Source organism: Podarcis tiliguerta (assembly GCF_965153285.1).
Source record: "Podarcis tiliguerta genome assembly, chromosome: 8".
Lineage (NCBI taxonomy): Eukaryota > Metazoa > Chordata > Lepidosauria > Squamata > Lacertidae > Podarcis > Podarcis tiliguerta.
The window spans coordinates 26898236-26916089 of record NC_139541.1 but is presented as its reverse complement, the minus strand read 5'-3'; the positions used below and the strand labels follow the sequence as shown (position 1 = coordinate 26916089).

General features: G+C 48.7%; 1 protein-coding gene across 5 annotated transcripts in view; it reads left to right on the top strand.

Moving 5' to 3' along the window:
* The window catches only part of PHC2 (polyhomeotic homolog 2), a 59008-nt gene that overhangs the window by 23517 nt on the left and 17637 nt on the right, over window positions 1–17854 (top strand). For 2 of the 5 annotated variants that reach the window (XM_083452102.1, XM_083452104.1), the window contains exons 3-9: window positions 3554–3712; window positions 6359–6436; window positions 6620–6784; window positions 8991–9074; window positions 9340–9670; window positions 11497–11918; window positions 13432–13609. In XM_083452102.1, coding sequence (XP_083308228.1) covers window positions 3554–3712; window positions 6359–6436; window positions 6620–6784; window positions 8991–9074; window positions 9340–9670; window positions 11497–11918; window positions 13432–13609 — 1417 coding nt within the window. Of the gene's footprint in view, window positions 1–3553; window positions 3713–6358; window positions 6437–6619; window positions 6785–8924; window positions 9075–9339; window positions 9671–11496; window positions 11919–13431; window positions 13610–16458; window positions 17032–17854 lie in introns of those variants that run through there. The other 3 variants (XM_083452103.1, XM_083452106.1, XM_083452105.1) reach the window with 3 other exon arrangements.

Sequence of the window (17854 nt, the reverse complement as noted above, 5' to 3'; positions counted from 1 at the left end):
TTGCCACCCTTTTGGGCATTGTACCCTGTGATAAGAATTTTAAGGTCTTAGATATATATTAAATGTTCATAAATCTACCAACCAAGCACATGCATAGATCAGCACAGGAAGATCGACATGAAACCATTTTTGATTCCCAAACTGACCAAATGTTTTCCCTGCAAGTGGGGGGGGGGGGCAGGGAGCCTTCCCATTGTCTCAGGAATTGAGTAATCAGCATTTTAATGGGTGACAGACTATCAAGAAAGACAATCAGGAAAGGCAATCAAATAACCAGGCAAACAGTAAAAAACAACATTCAATTTTCTGTTTTAGACCACCTTTTCTGTGATGTAGGTATGTGGGGGGTGGTCTTGGGTTACACCCCTTCTGTGATGCATGTATGATGTTTCTGGGGGTGGTCTTGGACTCCAGGGCGGGCAATTTAAAATGTCTATGTAAGGACGGGCACACCTTGGTTCTGGGTTCTTTACCTGCGTGTGAGGGGAGCACCCTGTTGCAACAGATCAACAAAGATCAGGCTTACCAGCTGCTTTGCTTCTCAATATTCTCTGGCTGGCCTCTGTTATTCTCTCCTACCAATAGGGAACCTACGAATGGACTCTGTATGGGCTCTTGGGTACCCCATAATGGAAAAAGGGCAGATTTTTGTTTACAACAACCCCAGAACTGTCTGCCATGCCCCTGGAGCTCCTTGGGGTGCTTGTTTTGGGTGCACATAGGTCTTTCTTTTTAAAAAAGGAAGCTTCCAAGGAACTGTTTTTTTTTTGTTCTATTGCTTTAGCACTATTGTTCCCCCCCCCCCCCAGCAAGGAAAGGGCTGGGGGGAGTGCCCAAAAGGTTTGCTTAAGACTCCCTGGGGTATCCATGAATGCTGGCAGAGGGCAGAAGTGATGGATGGAGGATTTCGTTCCTTGCAGGCAGCTTGGAAATTCTCTGCAAGGTCAAAGTTCTCAAGACCCTTGCTGATGCCGGTTAACCTCTGACCTCTCCCCCTCCCAAAAAACTGCTCCTTTCGGTAGAAGCTTGGCAGTACTATGAGGTATTTAAACTCCCATCCAAACCTTTATTCTGTCATTCTCAAGATGATAGATAGATAGATAGATAGATAGATGATAGATTAGATGGATAGATGAAAATATATATGGGATCTGCATTATTATGACAAAATATAAACTGTTAAGAACTATAAAAGGAAATAATAAAAATAATTAATAACATGAGTCTTGCTTATACGGGTTCAAGCCATTCCGTATATAGATATCTATATATCGATACCCCCCCCCCCAGTATATTGGCTTCATATTTTCATAGCTGTAACAAACTTTTCTTTAGGTTGGTGGTACTCTTAATTTTATTAAGAGGAGGGAATATCCCACACTTTCTATTTTATAGAGCAAGTGTGAGGATTCCAGTCTCTTTGCAAATTTTGTAGTTTCAAGTGTCTCGGTTTATTTATCAGCTCAGTAAATAGGTCTCCTTCCAGTGTGAATATCCTTGTTTTTATATTCTGCGATGTGTGTCAGTGAGAAGGCTGCTGTTTTCTGTTGCACTCAAATCATTGTTGATTACCCTTTAAATGTGAATTTCAAACTTGCTTAGGGTTTTGTTGTTGTTTTGCAGTTTTAATGTTTTGATGAGTTGCATTTCTGGGTGAGATCCTACTGTGCTGTCTTGCATGTGGAACAAACTTCCTGCTTGTGCAAACAGGGTGTCTAATATTTCTTCTGCCCCCGCAACCCCCTGGAGAGTTTTGGAACCCATCAGATTTGTGGGCTCAGTGCTGGAGCTCGCCTTAAATGTTCTAATGCCCTCCTGGATCAGTGATCTTGGTGGTTTTTTAGAGTATGTGTGTGTAGTTTTTCATTAATGTAACATCAAAATTGCAAAAAATACAAACAAAAAACCCCAAATGTTACAAAATGTAATACAGGAGCAATACACAGGTTGCATTTTCCAAATAAAGGTAGAGCAGACGATGGAGATAGATAAAAGCAGAAAAACACACCAGGAAAGCCAAATTTCGCTATTTGGTACGTAAGAAATGGAATTCCACAAAACAATGCAGAGATTTCTGAGGTTTTCCTCACTCTTAGAAACACATAACTTGACAGTTCTTTTCTCTGCAGTAGTCTAAGACCACATATTTCTGGGCAGATATATTTCTGAGGCCTAAGTTTTCTTTCTGGGGCAAATTTTGTTTTCATACTTTTTGTTTTGTAATTTTATACTGAATTAATGTGTGCTTGTTAATATTTCTTAAAATCCTTTCTGAGCATAAAAGTGCCTCCAGCTTTTAGCTTGCAGGGCCAGGGGGTGGGATTTGTGCCCCCCAACTCAATGTGTGACAGTGAGAAGGGCCACGCATCTCTCCTCTCCTTCCACCATGTGGCAAATTGCTTTGAATGTAGATTACATGCTGCTTTCACGCCTGGTGTGGTAATGCTTTCCCGGGGCTTGAATTTCTATTCTCTATTCTCTAATCTCTATTCACCCCCCTTATTTTTTCTGTGGGGGTGGGAAACCGTTTTGCCCACAGCTGCGTTTGCACTTAACTCCCCATCCCACATGGTGCGCCCACAGCCTTTTGGGGAGGGTCCCTTAGCTCAGTGGAGTTGCACACTTTCCCCACGCTGGAGTCATTTTCGGTTCTAAAAGGATCTTGGGTTGCTGGGCTGGGAAAGGTTTCCGTCTGTCTCTCTGCCTGGGACCCTGGAGAGTGCAGCTGTCCGTCAGGGTGGCCACAATGCTCAGACAGACCAATGGTGTGACTCAATATGCCATGGTTATTATGATATTTAGAACCTGCCTTTTGCCAGCTGCAGGAACCCCCTCCCAAACACATTTAAAAGGCTGTAGATCAGCATGCAGAACCAGCGAGATTAACAGCAAAAGATTATAGAGACCAAAATGAGGAAAAATTAATCGAGGACGGGAGACCTTTTATTGAATATTCAAAGAGTTACTATAGCAAGATGAAAACATGAGCAGGACTCGAAATACGAGTGATGGCATTCATTATTAAGATACATAGGTTAAAACGGATGTATGGAATAGCGTATGTGAAATATACAGCATTCAAGGGTGATATGAAAACAATGGAAGGGGAGGACGGGAATTCAATGGATAAAGTAAATTTAGGTCCATGTTAAAAATTTGCAAAGCTTTTTTGTGTGAAAAATAAGATTATAAATAAATAAATATAAGGCCAAAACCAGCCATAAATCCTTTACCCTAGGGAACTCTGGGAATTGTAGCTCTGCAAGGGGTCTCCTAACAACGCTCAGCACCCTTAACAAACTCCAGCTCCCAGAATCCTCTGGGGGAAGAAGCCATGACTTTTGAAGTGTCTTCATAGTTCTTTAATCTTAAGGTGTGAATGTGACCTGTTTCCCCTCCACACACACCCAGAGGGGGGCGGGCGGTGGTTAACCCTTTCCCTTCCCAGCTGCAGCCCTGATAAAGAATTCCACTCCGCCCTGCTCCTCAGCTGCCTCTTGTTTGGGTCTTTGCTTCTCAGCTTGTTCACAGCCTGCTGTCCTTCTCCCCGCAGGTGATCCAGCAGGCCTTGCACCGCCAGCCCAACACAGCCGCACAATACCTGCAGCAGATGTATGCCGCCCAGCAGCAGCACCTCATGCTACAGACGGCAGCCCTGCAGCAGCAGCACCTCAGCAGCACCCAGCTCCAGAGCTTGGCTGCCGTCCAGCAGGTAGGCCTTGGGGGCCAGTGGGAGAGGGCTGGAGGGAGTCCTGCTCTAAGTGGAATCCTCTGGGCAAGGAAGGTGGTCGTTTTTTGTTTTTTTAGGGAGGTCTATGCCAGGATAGGGACGCGGGTGGCGCTGTGGGTTAAAGCCTCAGTGCCTAGGACTTGCCGATCGCATGGTTGGCAGTTCGAATCCCCGCGGTGGGGTGCGCTCCCGTCGTTCGGTCCCAGCGCCTGCCAACCTAGCAGTTCGAAAGCACCTCTGGGTGCAAGTAGATAAATAGGGACTGCTTACCAGCGGGAAGGTAAACGGCGTTCCGTGTGCTGCGCTGGCTCGCCAGATGCAGCTTTGTCACGCTGGCCACGTGACCCGGAAGTGTCTGCGGACAGCGCTGGCTCCCGGCCTATAGAGTGAGATGAGCACACAACCCTAGAGTCTGGCAAGACTGGCCTGAATGGGCAGGGGTACCTTTACCTTTACCTATGCCAGGATGTTGTTTATTGATTATAGCTCGGCTTTTAATGCCATCCTCATGCTGACTGACATGAACCTTTCTCCTACCATCTGTGACTGGATTAAAGACTTTCTGATAGATCGGCCACAAACAGTGGGGATTGGACATGTGACTCCTTAAAAATCAGCACTGGCACACCACAGGGATGTGTGCTCAGTCCCTAGCTGTATTCATTGTATACATACGATTGTGTATCATCTGACCCGTCTACTGCAATTATTAAGTTTGCAGATGACACCGCCATAATGGGTTTAATAACAGGTGGAGATGAATCAGTGTATAGAGGGGAGGTCCAAAAAAATATCTACATGGTGCCTAGGGAACAACTTGCACCTAAATATCAGCAAGACAAAGGAGATGGTGTTGGACTTTCGGAGGAAGAGAGGAGAACTAGCCCCGCTGTACATAGCGGAGGGCTGTGTGGAGAGAGTCTCTTCCTTTAAATTCCTAGGAGTTTATCTCAGTGAAGACCTTACTTGGAAAATCAATACAACCCAGGTGGTTAAGAAAGCCCAACAGAGACTCCATCTCCTCAGAGTATTGCGAAAGAACAATGTCAATCAACATTTGATGATCTCTTTCTGCCAGTCCATAATAGAAAGTGTCCTTTCATACTGCATCACGGTGTGGTACGCTGGTTTGACATCAACTGATAGGCATTGCCTACAGAGGGTGGTGAATACAGCACAAGATATTAAGGGCTGTCCCATGAATCCACTGGATGACATTGCGGAAGAATGTTGTCTCAGGAGAGTGAGGAAAATTCTCAGGGATGATTCACACCCTGGCCGGCACTTTCTTGATCTCCTGCCCTTGGGCAGAAGATATAGAAGCATGATTAGTCACACCAACTGGGTAAAGATAACAACAGAGCAACTGACTTTTGGGTTTGGTGGGTGTGCGTCAGTAAGAGAGCTGAGAGGGGGGTGCTCGTGTAATCTCACTGTATACAAGTTGTACAAGTGACAATAAAGCATTTCAACTGTTAAATGCATAATAATTAAATTAACCAGGCGTTGGGCTAGATGACCCTTGGGGTCCAATTCCAACTCTACAATTCTATGATTAATTGCATAATAGCAAAGGGTCCCTCCAGACTGGCGAGTTGTTTTTCTTTCAGAATGTATTTGATGCATGTAATGGACACCAGGAAGTCGCCTTTGGTTTTTTTTTTTATCTTCACAAGATTTTAAAAAATCGTTATCTTATCTACTGGCAATGATACTGATGCCACACAGGGTTCTGCATTTGTAAGAAATCTATCTCTTAGTGTGGTGGCCCCCCCACTTTGGAACGCCCTGCCTACTGACCCCAGGTGCCTTTGCCATCCTCTTTTAGGCACCTGCAAAAAACCATTTTTGTTTCGCCAAGCCTGTTCAGGTATATAGAACCTGACATGTGCTTTATTCTATTTTTTAGTTTATCTTTGATTTTAACCATTCTTTGAATTTATTACATATCTGTTTTCGAGGTTGTTTTTGTTTATAATTTTATTGTTTCATACTTTCTGTGAACTGCTTTGTGGTTCTTACGATTGAGCAGCATATACAGTTTATGAAATGGAAACAAATAACTTTTTAAAATGCAAGAATAGTACATGAGCAGTGGATCATTTATACTGGGTCGTTCACACATCCACATTGCCATTCTTATTAATACTATTAATGATAAGAATAGTAATTTCATTTGTCAGTTCCTTTGTGCGACAAAAGGTCTCAAGGCGCATTGGCAAAATAAGGTACAACATGTCATTTATGTTCATTAAGATTTTTTTAAAATTTCCTTTTATAATGTCTCCAAAACTGACACAAACAGGAGGGGAGAGGGCTCTTGCAGATTTCACATTGGGGCATCTGTTGGTTCAGGATCCTGGACTAGATGTGCCCCCTTTGGTCTGATCCAGCAAGCTCTCTTCTTTCATTCTGACCCTGGGAAGGTCCTGGGTTCAAGCCTTGGTATAGGGCTGGGAACGCCCCACACCAGAAAGCATGGAGAGCCTCTGCCGACTGGTGAAGTAAATGGGCAAATGTTCTTATCATAGAGTCATCTAGTCCAAGCCCCCACATTGCAGGGTTCACAGCTATATGGATTCAGTATGTCTGATTCCTGCTTAATTCCCCCTCTGCTTGCCCTTCCAGGCAAGTCTGGCAGCCAACAGGCAGAATACCTCGTCCAGCAACAATGGGCCCACGCAGACCCCGCCTCAGCAGTCCACGGTAAGCCTTGAGTCTGCCCCTCTCTCTGCAGGGCTGCTGCGGGGTTTCTGTTGCCCCACAGAGCTGGGGCCTGATGCGCTCCACTTTTGCTGGTGCAGATGGGTCTGTCCCCATCTCCTCCTCTGTGCCGTCATCCAGATTCACTGCACCACGTTCTGTCTTTCCTCTCCTCCTCCATCCCAGATAAACCTGGCGACGTCCCCAGCTGCCGCCCAGCTGATCAACAGGGCCCAGGGCGTGAACTCGGCGGCCGCCTCTGGCATAGCCCAGCAAGCCGTACTCCTGGGCAACGCCAGCAGCCCCACCCTGACTGCCAGCCAGGCCCAGATGTACCTGCGGGCTCAGATGGTAAGTTGGCAAAGCACCTTGAATCCCCTGTTTGTGCCAGCTGGGTACCTCCAGGGGAGCTGACAGCCTATTGGGAGATGGAACGTGCCTTACTGGTACATCTGGGGAGGCTCTGGGAAGGGAACAGCATCCTGGTGGTGCTGAAACAAGCTTGCTATTTTGGGTACCACCCCGGCGATTCTTCTGCCCATTCTACACCAGCCTGAGCGTTTTATTTTTTTTATTTAATAGAATTACACACCACCTGTCGGTTGAAAAAAGAAATACCCTCAAAAGCGATTTACAATGAGAATTAAAAAGAAAAGAAAATGACCGATAGAAAACAGTTCTTTAAAACATTCAAAAGATAAAAGCAACAATAAACTAAAAACAGATTAAACCTCGCATCCACATTTCTGGGGAGGATTGCCGAAACAAAATTGTTTTTCGTAGACGCCAGATAGAGTACAACGAAGGTGCCTGGCTGACATCAATAGGCAGGGAGTTCCAGAGGATAGGGTCTGCCTCTCTAAAATATGACTTCCTTACAAATGTGGGTATTACGGGGTACCAGTGCCAGCACCGCTGATTGAAGCAGGAGTAAGGCAACCTCACAGGTAAACTGGTCCCAGGTTAAGGGCTTTATATACTAACACAGTGGTACCTCGGGTTACAAACACCTCAGGTTACAAAAACTTCGGGTTACAGACACTGCTAACCTAGAAGTAGTACCTCGGGTTAAGAATTTACCTCAGGATGAGAACAGAAATCGTGCGCTGGGGTGCGGCGGCAGTGGGAGGCCCCATTAGCTAAAGTGGTACCTCAGGTTAAGAACAGTTTCAGGTTAAGAACGGACCTCCGGAACGAATTAAGTTCATAACCAGAGGTACCACTGTAGTAATACCTTGAACTTTGCCTGGTAGCAAATTGGCAACCAGTGTAGATTTCTGAGTGTTATATGCTGAGAAGGCCTCACTCCTGTCAGCAACTGTGCTGCAGCATTCTGTGCTAAATGCCGCTTCCAGATCTAGCGCAAGAGAAGGCCCACATGGTGTGCAATGCAGTAATTCAGGTTTTCCTGCGGTTTTGATGTGGTGGTGGTATGGAGAAGGTGGTGGAGGGTGTCGGAATTGGTTCCAAGTCTCTCAAGAGCATGGTTTTGCAGTGAGGCCCATTCAGAAGTTTCCATGCACAGACTATGGCTCCCTTCACGTGGCAATTTATTCCATTTTCCCAAATCTGTTTCTGATTTTAAATGGGCTCCATTGCATCACCTTCCTGGAAAAATATAATAAATAAGCATATGTGTTTTGAATCCCCTATTCTTCATTTCTGTTGATGCGTTTGGCGTAACTTTGGAAAGAGTGTTCCAAAGTTCAGAGGCAACCACTTTATTTATACATAATATGAAAGTATATACCGCTTTTCACAAAAAATATTACAGGAGTTTACAATAGTAGTACCTAAAAACCATACAGTAAGAGCCATATTAAAAAGTTGAAATCGGAAATCAGCTGTTATGGAAAGATGTATTCTTAACTGCCTGCATAGACCTGATGGAATAGAAAAGTATTCAGTAGGTGTTTACAAGTTGAAGCAGAAGGCACTTGCTGAATCTCCAGTGGCAGGCAGTTCCATAGGACTGGGCTGGCGACACTAAAGGCTCGGTTTCTCATGGTTGTCAAACGAGCTTCGCGAAATCAGGAAATGGCCAACAATGCTCCAGCAGATGATCTCGGTGATCTAGCTGGGATAGAAGGTTTTGGGCGATCCCTGAAGTACCCTGGACCTAAGGGCTTTGTAAATTAAGACAAGGACCTTGAACCTGGCTCAGAAGTGGACAGGCAGCCAGTGCAGATGCTTCAACAATGGTGCCATGTGTTGCTGGCTAGATGCCCCCATCAGCAATCTCCACCAGCTGGAGCTTCTGAACCCAAGCCCAAGGGCAGCCCCACATAGAGTGCATTGCAGTAATCCATCCTCAAAGCCCCCAACGCATGGAGTCCTTGAGCATGCTCCTTGGTGCATCCCTCCCCTCGTCCCGCATGGTTGTGGTTTCCTGGGGCTGCTCCACCCCCCCCCCCAGTCCCCCACGCTGTGATCTCTCTGCTGGGACGGCAACGGGTGATGTATAAGGGGACCCGTTTCCTGTGATTTCCAGGCTCAGCAGAGTAACCTTGTGCAAGTAGCTAGGAGCCTAGGCCGTGCTCTCCCTCTCTCCCCGCAGCTCATCTTCACGCCCACGGCCACGGTTGCTGCGGTGCAGCCCGAGGGGGCCACCACCACCCAGCCATCCACCACCACAGCTCAGGTAAGAACCAGGAGGGTGAGGGTCTGGGTGTGTCTCTGCGGTTTTAGCAGGGAGAAAGAAGGGCAGGGAAGCCACAGCTCACTGTTTTAAGGCACATGATTTGCATGCACAAGGTCTCGGGTTCAACCCCCAGCTTCTGGGAGAGAACCCCTCCAGGTGTAAAACCTTGGGGCGCTGCCGCCGGTTGGTGTAGACAGTACTGTAGGCTCTGTGGGTGTACCAGGCTTCTGCAGCTGAGCTCTTTTCGTCTCCCATCTTGTTGCAGGTACAAAACTCATCTCTCCGCACCCAGCAGGCAGCCGCTCAGGGGCTGGCTCCCTCCCTGAGCCAGCAGCTCCCCACATTGGCCATGAAGCCCACCCCGAGCAACAGCAGCCACTCCACCTCCTCTCCGGCTTCTCAGGGCAAGACGGCTGGGCAGGCTCCCGGCGGCAAGGCGGGCGTCTCTGAACACGCCCCGGAGCATCTTCGGAAAGGAGAGGGGGGTGGCGGAGGTGGCAGCAGCAGCAGCGGGGGAGCTGGGAATCTGGACGGGCGGGGCGGCTCCACAAACCGGACGGTGACCTCCTCCATGACTCACCCGCTCATTGCCCCAGGTGAGGCACTGGCCCTGTCTCCGTTGGACTGGGCCACGGGGGGGGGGGCAGAGGAAAGTTTGGGGTGTGGAGTAGCAGAAGGGGGTTGTCAGCTGCCCCCTTGCCCTGCTTCTGGGGCTGGGGGTTTCTTTTTGAGAACCACACCCGAATGAGGGGTGAGTGAGAAATCATCTAGAGTTGACTCTTTTTTTAAAAAAAAAAGCAACAACAATTTCATAAATACCAAAAGAGAGTAAATTTTTCTTTGTTTTTTCCCTGACTCCCCCTCCCATTTTCCATTGTGTTTTTAATTTCTCCCCCTTGCTGCATCCTTGCTGCATGGTTATGTCATAATCACCATACAATAATCTCTTAATTCCTACTGTGGTTCATAGTTCGAATCCTGCTCACGAATTCATCATACAGTGGTACCTCGGGTTACATACGCTTCAGGTTACAGACTCCGCTAACCCAGAAATAGTACCTCAGGTTAAGAACAATTTCAGGTTAAGTACGGACCTCCGGAACGAATTAAGTACTTAACCCAAGGTACCACTGTACTGTAATATTTCTTAAGCCGACTCTTTAAGGCAGCCTTTGCCAGCCCGGATACCTTCCAGATGTTTTGGGTGGCAACGGATGGGAGTCGTCGCCCAGAACGCCTGGATGGGATGCGGGTTGCAAAGGCTGTTCCAAGGAACCTGGTGACTGCTTCTTGTGCTTATTAGTAACTGGCTGGTGATTATATTACTATATTTTTCAGAATTCCATGTGAGATGGCTCAGTTGGTAGAGCATGAGACTCATCATGTCAGGGTCACACGTTTGAGCCCCATGTTGAACTAAGGATTCCTGCATTTCAGGGGCTTGGACCTTCCAACTCTATTAGTCTAAGAGGGATTGATTGTTAAACCGCTCTGGGAATTGTCACTTCTGTAGGGGTCCCCTAGCAGCTCTCGGCAACTCTGGGGCAAAGAGCTTCTCTCCACTTTTTCTGTTGTTTATGGGCAGCTCCTGATTCGCTTTATAGCTCACTGATTTTGCTTTGCTTCCTCCTGGAATGTTTTCTCCTGGCTGGGCTGCCCTTTTAAACTCTGATAATGCTCCTTGCTCATCTGGATGCTAGCTAGAGAGGGGTCTATGAGGATGTAGATCTGCAGGAATTTTCAGCTCTCGGGAACTCTAGACATAGACACTGGCATGAACCTCAGTTGCCTCCACATGGAAAAGCTTACAGGGCTTGCAGCTTTCCCTTTAGCATAAAAATTTGTGGAGTTTCGTATTTGCTAAACTCGCATGCTGCCAGAGACAGGAGGGACCTTGAAAACTTTTATGATGTTTGGTGGGATTTTATCTTGTATACCACAAATGCAGAAACACAGGACTCCCCTAACCACAGGACAATGAGAAATCAAGGTTTCCAAACAGTCTTAAGTACTTTACTAACCTAATATAAAGTGGATATATCACACTTTTTTTTAATTCTGTTATTTTTATTAATTCATTTTTATCTCACAGAAGCAAATCAAACAGATTGATACTAAATTTTTTTATACCAGTTTGTTTGATTTCCTCCAGTAAAAATAAATCTGATGGCTTGAGAAAATTGGGTCCACAGTAACTCTGACTAACCTATTAAAAAAACAACAACATATGGACCAGGTTTATGGGGAAACGGGCATTTTATTGGAATGACAAGTTCCGTTACAATGTGCAACCTTATGCTGCTTTCAACCTGCTGATACAGTATTTCTTTGTGTTATTTATCTTTGGCTTATTTTGATGATGGTGATGATTTAAAGGGCATCTGGAGTGGCATTAGTTAACCGGCCCCTTTCTCCCCTCCAGCGTATTCCCAGCTACAGACCCACCAGCTGCTGCAACAGCAGAAGCCAATCCAGCACCAATTTGTGATCCAGCAGCAGCACCCGCATCAACCCCTCCAGCCCAGGCCTCCGCAGCTGCAGGTCCCCCCTCCGCCGACCCCCAGCCTCGGGGCACCCCCCAGCCTGCAAGCCCAAGGGCCCTCGCAGAACCAGGCCCCCGCTACCAGTCTGCCAGCCTGCCAGGCCCCCAGCCAGCACAAGCCCGCTGCCAGCCAGCCCTCGCAGCAGCACACCCCGCATCCCCCTGGGCCCCCAGTGCTGGGGGCCCAGAGGCTGGAAGGTGGGTCCCCAGCCAGACCCACTGGCTGCCCCAACCACGCCGGCCAGCGCAAGTTCCAGCACACCTCGGCCGTCATCCTTCAACTACAGCCAGCTGTTGGAACAGTGAGTTGGGCCTCTGGGGGGGCATTCATTTTGGGGTGAGGACTGGGGCAGAGGGGTGGAACTGGATCCTTTCCTCCCAAGGCAGGCTACCTTGGGCAGGTGGGCAGGGCCACACACCTGTCCATCACCTACCTGTCACCCTTATGAGGCCAGGTGACGACTCAAAAGGGGCTTGTCTTTTGGGAACCCACTTGCAAGTGGTTTTGGTATAAGCTGCTTGCAAACAGGCTTCATAGCAATGGCGAGCTGCTTTGCATGTGGGACGGGTGGCTATGGCAACGGGCCCATGGGCCAAATTCAGAACTCATGTCGGGCCTGAGCAAGCCTCTGGGCTGGAAGTGCCCCACCCTCGCCTCAGCTCATTGCGAATCACACAAAAACATCCCAGAGCAAGGGGAATGTCTTCGGTGGGTTGGGCAAACCCTGACTCCCTTTTTAGCTTTGGGTTTTTAGCTTTGGGTTTCCCTCAGAAAGGCTCAGGCTACTCTTCCCCTTATCCAACAGAGCTCTTCTCGTGGATGTTTGTTGTGATAGCGGAGCCTCCACATCTGCAGGCAGCCTACCTCTGAATACCAGATGATGGGGAACAACCACTGGAAGCCTGTGGGCTTCCCTCTTTAGGCCTCTGGTTGGCCACTGTGAAAACAGGATGCAGAACTTAGATAGGCTCTTTTTGGCCCTGATCAAGTAGAGCTGTTCTTGGTTTTATTTATTTATTTTTACATATTTGGAAACCACTTAATGAGGCCATGAAAGCAGTGTGTAGCATAGGAATTCAATACAGTACCAAAAAAAAAAAAACAAAAAAAAAAACAAAAAACATTCCTACAGAGTTACAATTCTAATTTCATAAATGACTGGGTTATGCCTCAGGGAAGGCTATGATTCTGAGACGCCTGTCTAATTTCAGCTGGGCATGGATTCCAAAGGGCTTGAGACGTGGCACTAAAAGCCCAGTTTTTAGTACAAACGAAGTGCACATCTGTTCTGATGTCCTTGCTTTGATGACGTATGGGTCTTTGATCCTGCTCTGGGTGAGGCCACCCACTTGCTCAAGAAAACCAGCCATTTGGGGAGAGCTGCTTGCCCCGTTGCCTCTGAGGGGGTTGCTGCTTCCACAGGGGCTCCCCTCCACACTTGATGTTCTGCCTTTGGCAGCCTCGTGTGAACTCTGTCCCAGAAGCCAGGCCCCTGGCAAGATGGGTTTGTGTGTGTGCCCCCTGAGTTCCTCCCCACTCCAGATCTCCTGTCTGCTTGTCTCCCATTATGGTTAGGGAGTGACACTTCTCTGCAAAGTACTAAACACTCTGATGGGCAAAATGCCTGCAAAACAACAGTGCATCTAAGCCTGCAGTTTCAGGGGGTTGAGGTTGTGCTCTGCCCGTGGCAGGTCCCGGGTTCAGTTCCCGTCAACTCCAGCAGATAGACCTCTGCAGCAGGGCAAGCAGGGGCCTCTTATTTCCCCCTGCTCTTGATGTTTTCCTCCCTCGCTTCTCTCGTCCTTCCTCTGCAGCCGCCACTCAGCAACCAGGAGAATTCCAGGAAAGACCCGTTTCCTGCAGAGAAGCCCCCGGCAGAGTCACGAGTCGCCCAGCCCCTACTCCCACCCCAGGGCGCCTTGACGACGCCACCCCTGGCGGCCCCTCCTGAGCAGCAGGCCTCTGAGGGCACTGGGACCACCCCGCCTCACGGTAAGGGGTCTTTTGGGGGGAGGAAAATGTGCTGCCTGTGTGTGTGTGTGTGTGTGTGTGTGAATCTTTGCAGCCCTTCCTCTGCTGCAGGGTTGCTTTAAAAGGAACCGGAGAGGTGTGTTTTTCTTATTGCAATCTCCAGCAGGAGGAAGGAGAAGGTTGTCAAACTCTACTTCCCTCTGCCTGCAGCAATGCTCTGAATCCCAAGGAGTGCTTCTGAATAGGCACTCAGGGGCAGCGTGGCGCTGTACGTTCCTATCTGTTGTTGTGGGGTTATGAGTGCTGCTCCAAATCGTTTGCAATGATGGCTCCAAGGGAGCCTCTGTGTTCAGGAGCAGTCTATCTCTGAGTACCAGTTGCAGAGAATCAAGCAGTGGGGGAGCACGCTATTTGTTGGCTGCTGTAGAAAGTTGTATCCTGGATGAGACAAAGCCCATCTTGGTTTGATGTTTTTTTAAGGAAAGGTGAATTCCACAAGCTGAATTAATTGATATGTATTCTGTACGTGGTTTGGCTTAATGTTGTTCTTATGATTTGGTTGATTGGGAAAGGGGCACAGTGCTGGAGAGCACCCCAAACCCTCATATCTTCTCCTTGTACCAGAAAGTGTTGGAAACCCTACTTGCCCCCAGCTACTGAAATTTCTCCCTTTCAGTGTTTTATTGTTGCTGACCTCAGGGACTAGAAACTTGCTTCTTGATGAACGTAAAAGATAATCAAAGTATTCTTTGAGATTAACCCCCCCCCAATAAAAAAATTCTGGAAGTGCACGGAATGGATGTTGATCCTGGACTGTATGGAATCCTTAGGGAGATACCACCTAGTTCAGGAACATCTATGCCTTCTTCTCTGTGGATGATGGGAGCTGTAGTCCAAAATACCAGGAAGGCAACAGGTTGATTTACACAGAGATGGCTGGAGCTCTTTTCTCAGACAATCTTGATATTCAGCTTCCCTTTTGAAAGATCAAGTTTCTAGTCCCCTGGCTATGGAAATGTGCGGGTGGCATTTTGTGCATTCTTGGAAGATGGTTGTTGTTGAGGAAAGAGGAGCCGAGCTGATGATCCAGGGGCTGCTTTTTTTAGTGTTCTGAGAGACACGTTTTCCATTCCCCCACCCCACCCGAACATGCACATTCATGAAAAATAAGCCATAAAAACTGAAATTTCCTTAGCTTGCCCCACCTGGTTCTACCAGGAGAACTGGTTTAGGCTTCCCGAGGGGACCTGGAGACCCAAGTCTCATGAGAAGTTGAGTGTGTTTAGCCTGGAGAAGAGAACTTTGAAATGTGACATGATGGAGCCATATTTAAATATCTGAAGGGCCACCTGCCAGGGATTCTTTAGCTGTGATTCCTGCATTGCAGGGGGTTGGACTACATGACCCTTGGGATTCCTTCCTACTCTGAGATTCTAAGGCTATTGTCTTCCAACCCTGGCAGGGCTGCTTTTATGTCCCCCTCGGCATGGGCTTGTTTTGGAGAAGGGAAAATGTTTGTTCTCTCCCCGCCTCCCTCCATCATCTTTGCATAGTAGTACTTGATCCCTCCTGCTTTTTGTCCCAGTTCCATGGGGAGGGGAGGGTTCGATTGCCCCCTCCTTTTTTTGTTTGCACTCTTGGGAAGCTGGAGGGGAGGCCCTTGCCGCCTGCCTGCTGCAGAGACAAAAGGCTCTGCAGCTGGATCTTTGACCTGGCTGCACATTCCCTTCAATCAAGTTAAATGGAGCAAACCTTTTCTCCTTTGGGGAAGGGGAGCCCCACATCTGCATTTGGGCCAAGGGAGAGGAGGGGGTGCTTGGATATTCCGCTCCCCCCCCCCCGGAACAATGGCCAGCTCCTGCTGCTCCCCTCTCCTCCGCAGACCTTTTATGGGGTGGGGGCGTGGGCCACACAAGCACACACCTGCTTTCTCCCCCCCCCCCAGCTGCTCAAAAATCACTCTCACTCTCAGTCCCTCTCACTGCTTCCTTTTTTGTGTGTCCAGTGCTGAAAAAATAATGGAAAGTGGAAACGAGAGAGAGAGAGATTTTCCACTTTCCATTATTTTTTCAGCACTGGTCAAAAAAAAAAAAAAGGAAGCAGTGAGTGACTGAGAGTGATTTTTGCACAAACAACAACAACAACAAAAAAGCTAGCACGGATTCCCCAGATGTCAGTGGCATCCTGTTAGTTGAATGAGGAGCTGAATTTTCATGTCCGCCAGAACTCCCCCTCCCCCAATATCTAGAGAGCAAGTGTAGTGGTTAGTGGGTGGATTCTAAGACCAGGGAGAGTGGATCCCCACTCAGCCACAAGGCTCACGGAGTCACCTTGAGCCAACCAGTAGATCAGTCTTGCCTACCTTACAGGGTTGTTGTGAGGAGAAAAGGGGGAGGGAGCTGATAATCAGATATCTAATATTCTTTGCTTAGACTTTGTTATTTTAACCCATGTGTGGCTGTACTCCTTCTTGTGCCCATTTTATAGTTTTGTTGTTCATCTTTTTAATTTTCATTTGTTGTTATAATGGTTCCATTTTATACACATTATAAAATGAAAATTTCAAAAACGACATTTTTCCTTTATCAATGCCTGTGATCCCATAAAATGTATACACTGCTGGATTGCTTTTTTAAAAACAACAACCCAAAGTGGTAATCAATGAAATCATTCCGCCCCCAAAAGAGGGCAAGTTGGTACACCACCTTGGAGGAAAAATGAGCTATATATGTAATGAATAAATTTTTAAAATCTGGAGAGCTCCCCGTCCCCGCTCTCCGGGGCATCTTGCCATCCGTTGTTGGGAACTGGAGACTGGGTTTCTCCTCCCGCGGCTGCCGCTCAGCCCTCCTTCCCCCGCCCCCCACTCCGGAGGCTGCGGCCTCCCTGCCGCCGAGGCGCGCTCGGGGAGGCGGAGGCTCTTGGCGCAGCCAATCCTGGGAAACAGGAGGCGGCGGAGCAGAAGGAGGCGGAGGCTGGCCGGCAGCTGCTGCCTCTGCTGCCCCCGCTCCCCCCTCTCCACCCTCGGCGGGCGGCATTGTTTGCGCTTCCCCTTCCCCGGCCAGCCCGGGCGCGGCGAGAGCGCGGCCCGAGCCAGCGAGCCAGGAAGGAAGGCCCGGCGGGCGCAGCGGCGCGCGTTTTGGCACGCGCCCAGGGCGCACGGAGCAGGGGACCCTTTTGGCACCGCCGTGCGCGCCTCCCTCTCCCGGGGCGAACAGGTGCTCAGCGCGGCCGAGGCGGAGCGCGACTCTGCCCGCTTTGTTCCGGCCTCTTCCCCCCCACCCCACTCCCGATGCTGCGTGGCGGGAGTCCGGAGGCTGCCTCGGCCTGCCGCCGTGCCCGGCTGCCCTCGCCACGGTAAGGGCTCCGGCGGGGACGCGGGGCCTTTGTTCCTTCGCCCTCCGATGGGACTTGGAGTTGCTGCTGTTGCGCTTGAGACTCAGGTTAGCGGCGGGCGGGTGGGGGTGGGGGTGGAGACTTCTCTGTTTGTTTGTTATTAACGATATTTCTCCCATCCACGGTTGCCAAGTCCAAGAAAGTGGGACTGGTCCCCAAAGGGAAAACACTCAGCGGGAGCGATTGGAGGTTTCCTTTTTTGGATGGGTGTTTGTGTGTGTCAAAAATAGATAATAGACCTTTGTGCCCGGGTTTGTGGTGGAGTGGGGCTGTTGTCAAAGTGACGGGTACGTACGGTGTTGTTTGAAATTGCTTGGCTGTGCAGGGTTTAGAGGCAAAGAAAGAGGGAGTTCCCTCAACTCCCTTCTAAATATTATGGGGGTAATTTTTATTTATCGTAAGAGTTGTTTTTCTGGAGTGTAAGGCTTGGGGGTCAGCTCCATTGTTCAGTTGATAGCATTTATACCTGACCTTCTCCAAAGAGTTCAAGGTGGCGTGCAGGGCACTTCCTCTTCATTTTAACCTCACAACAACCCTATGAGGCAGGTTAGGCTGAGCGGCAGCCCAAGGCTATCCAGTCAGCTTCATGGCTGAGTGGGGATTTGAACCCTGGTCCAGGTCCTAGTCTGACTCTCTGACCTCTGCCTCACGCTACTCATGGGCCTCCTAGTAAAGCTGTCTAGAATCGTGCAATTAACTGTTACAGCTCAGTAGAACCTCCATATCCAGGGGCAGTCTATTTGACAGCCCGTGGAGTGTGTGACCTTCTTCTCTTGTTGCCTTGGATGACTTCCAGGATCATCCAGTGTTGTTGGAAAGGTGAACTCAGGCCTCTATGAGCCTTGGATCCAGTGGGGCTCTTTCCTACCT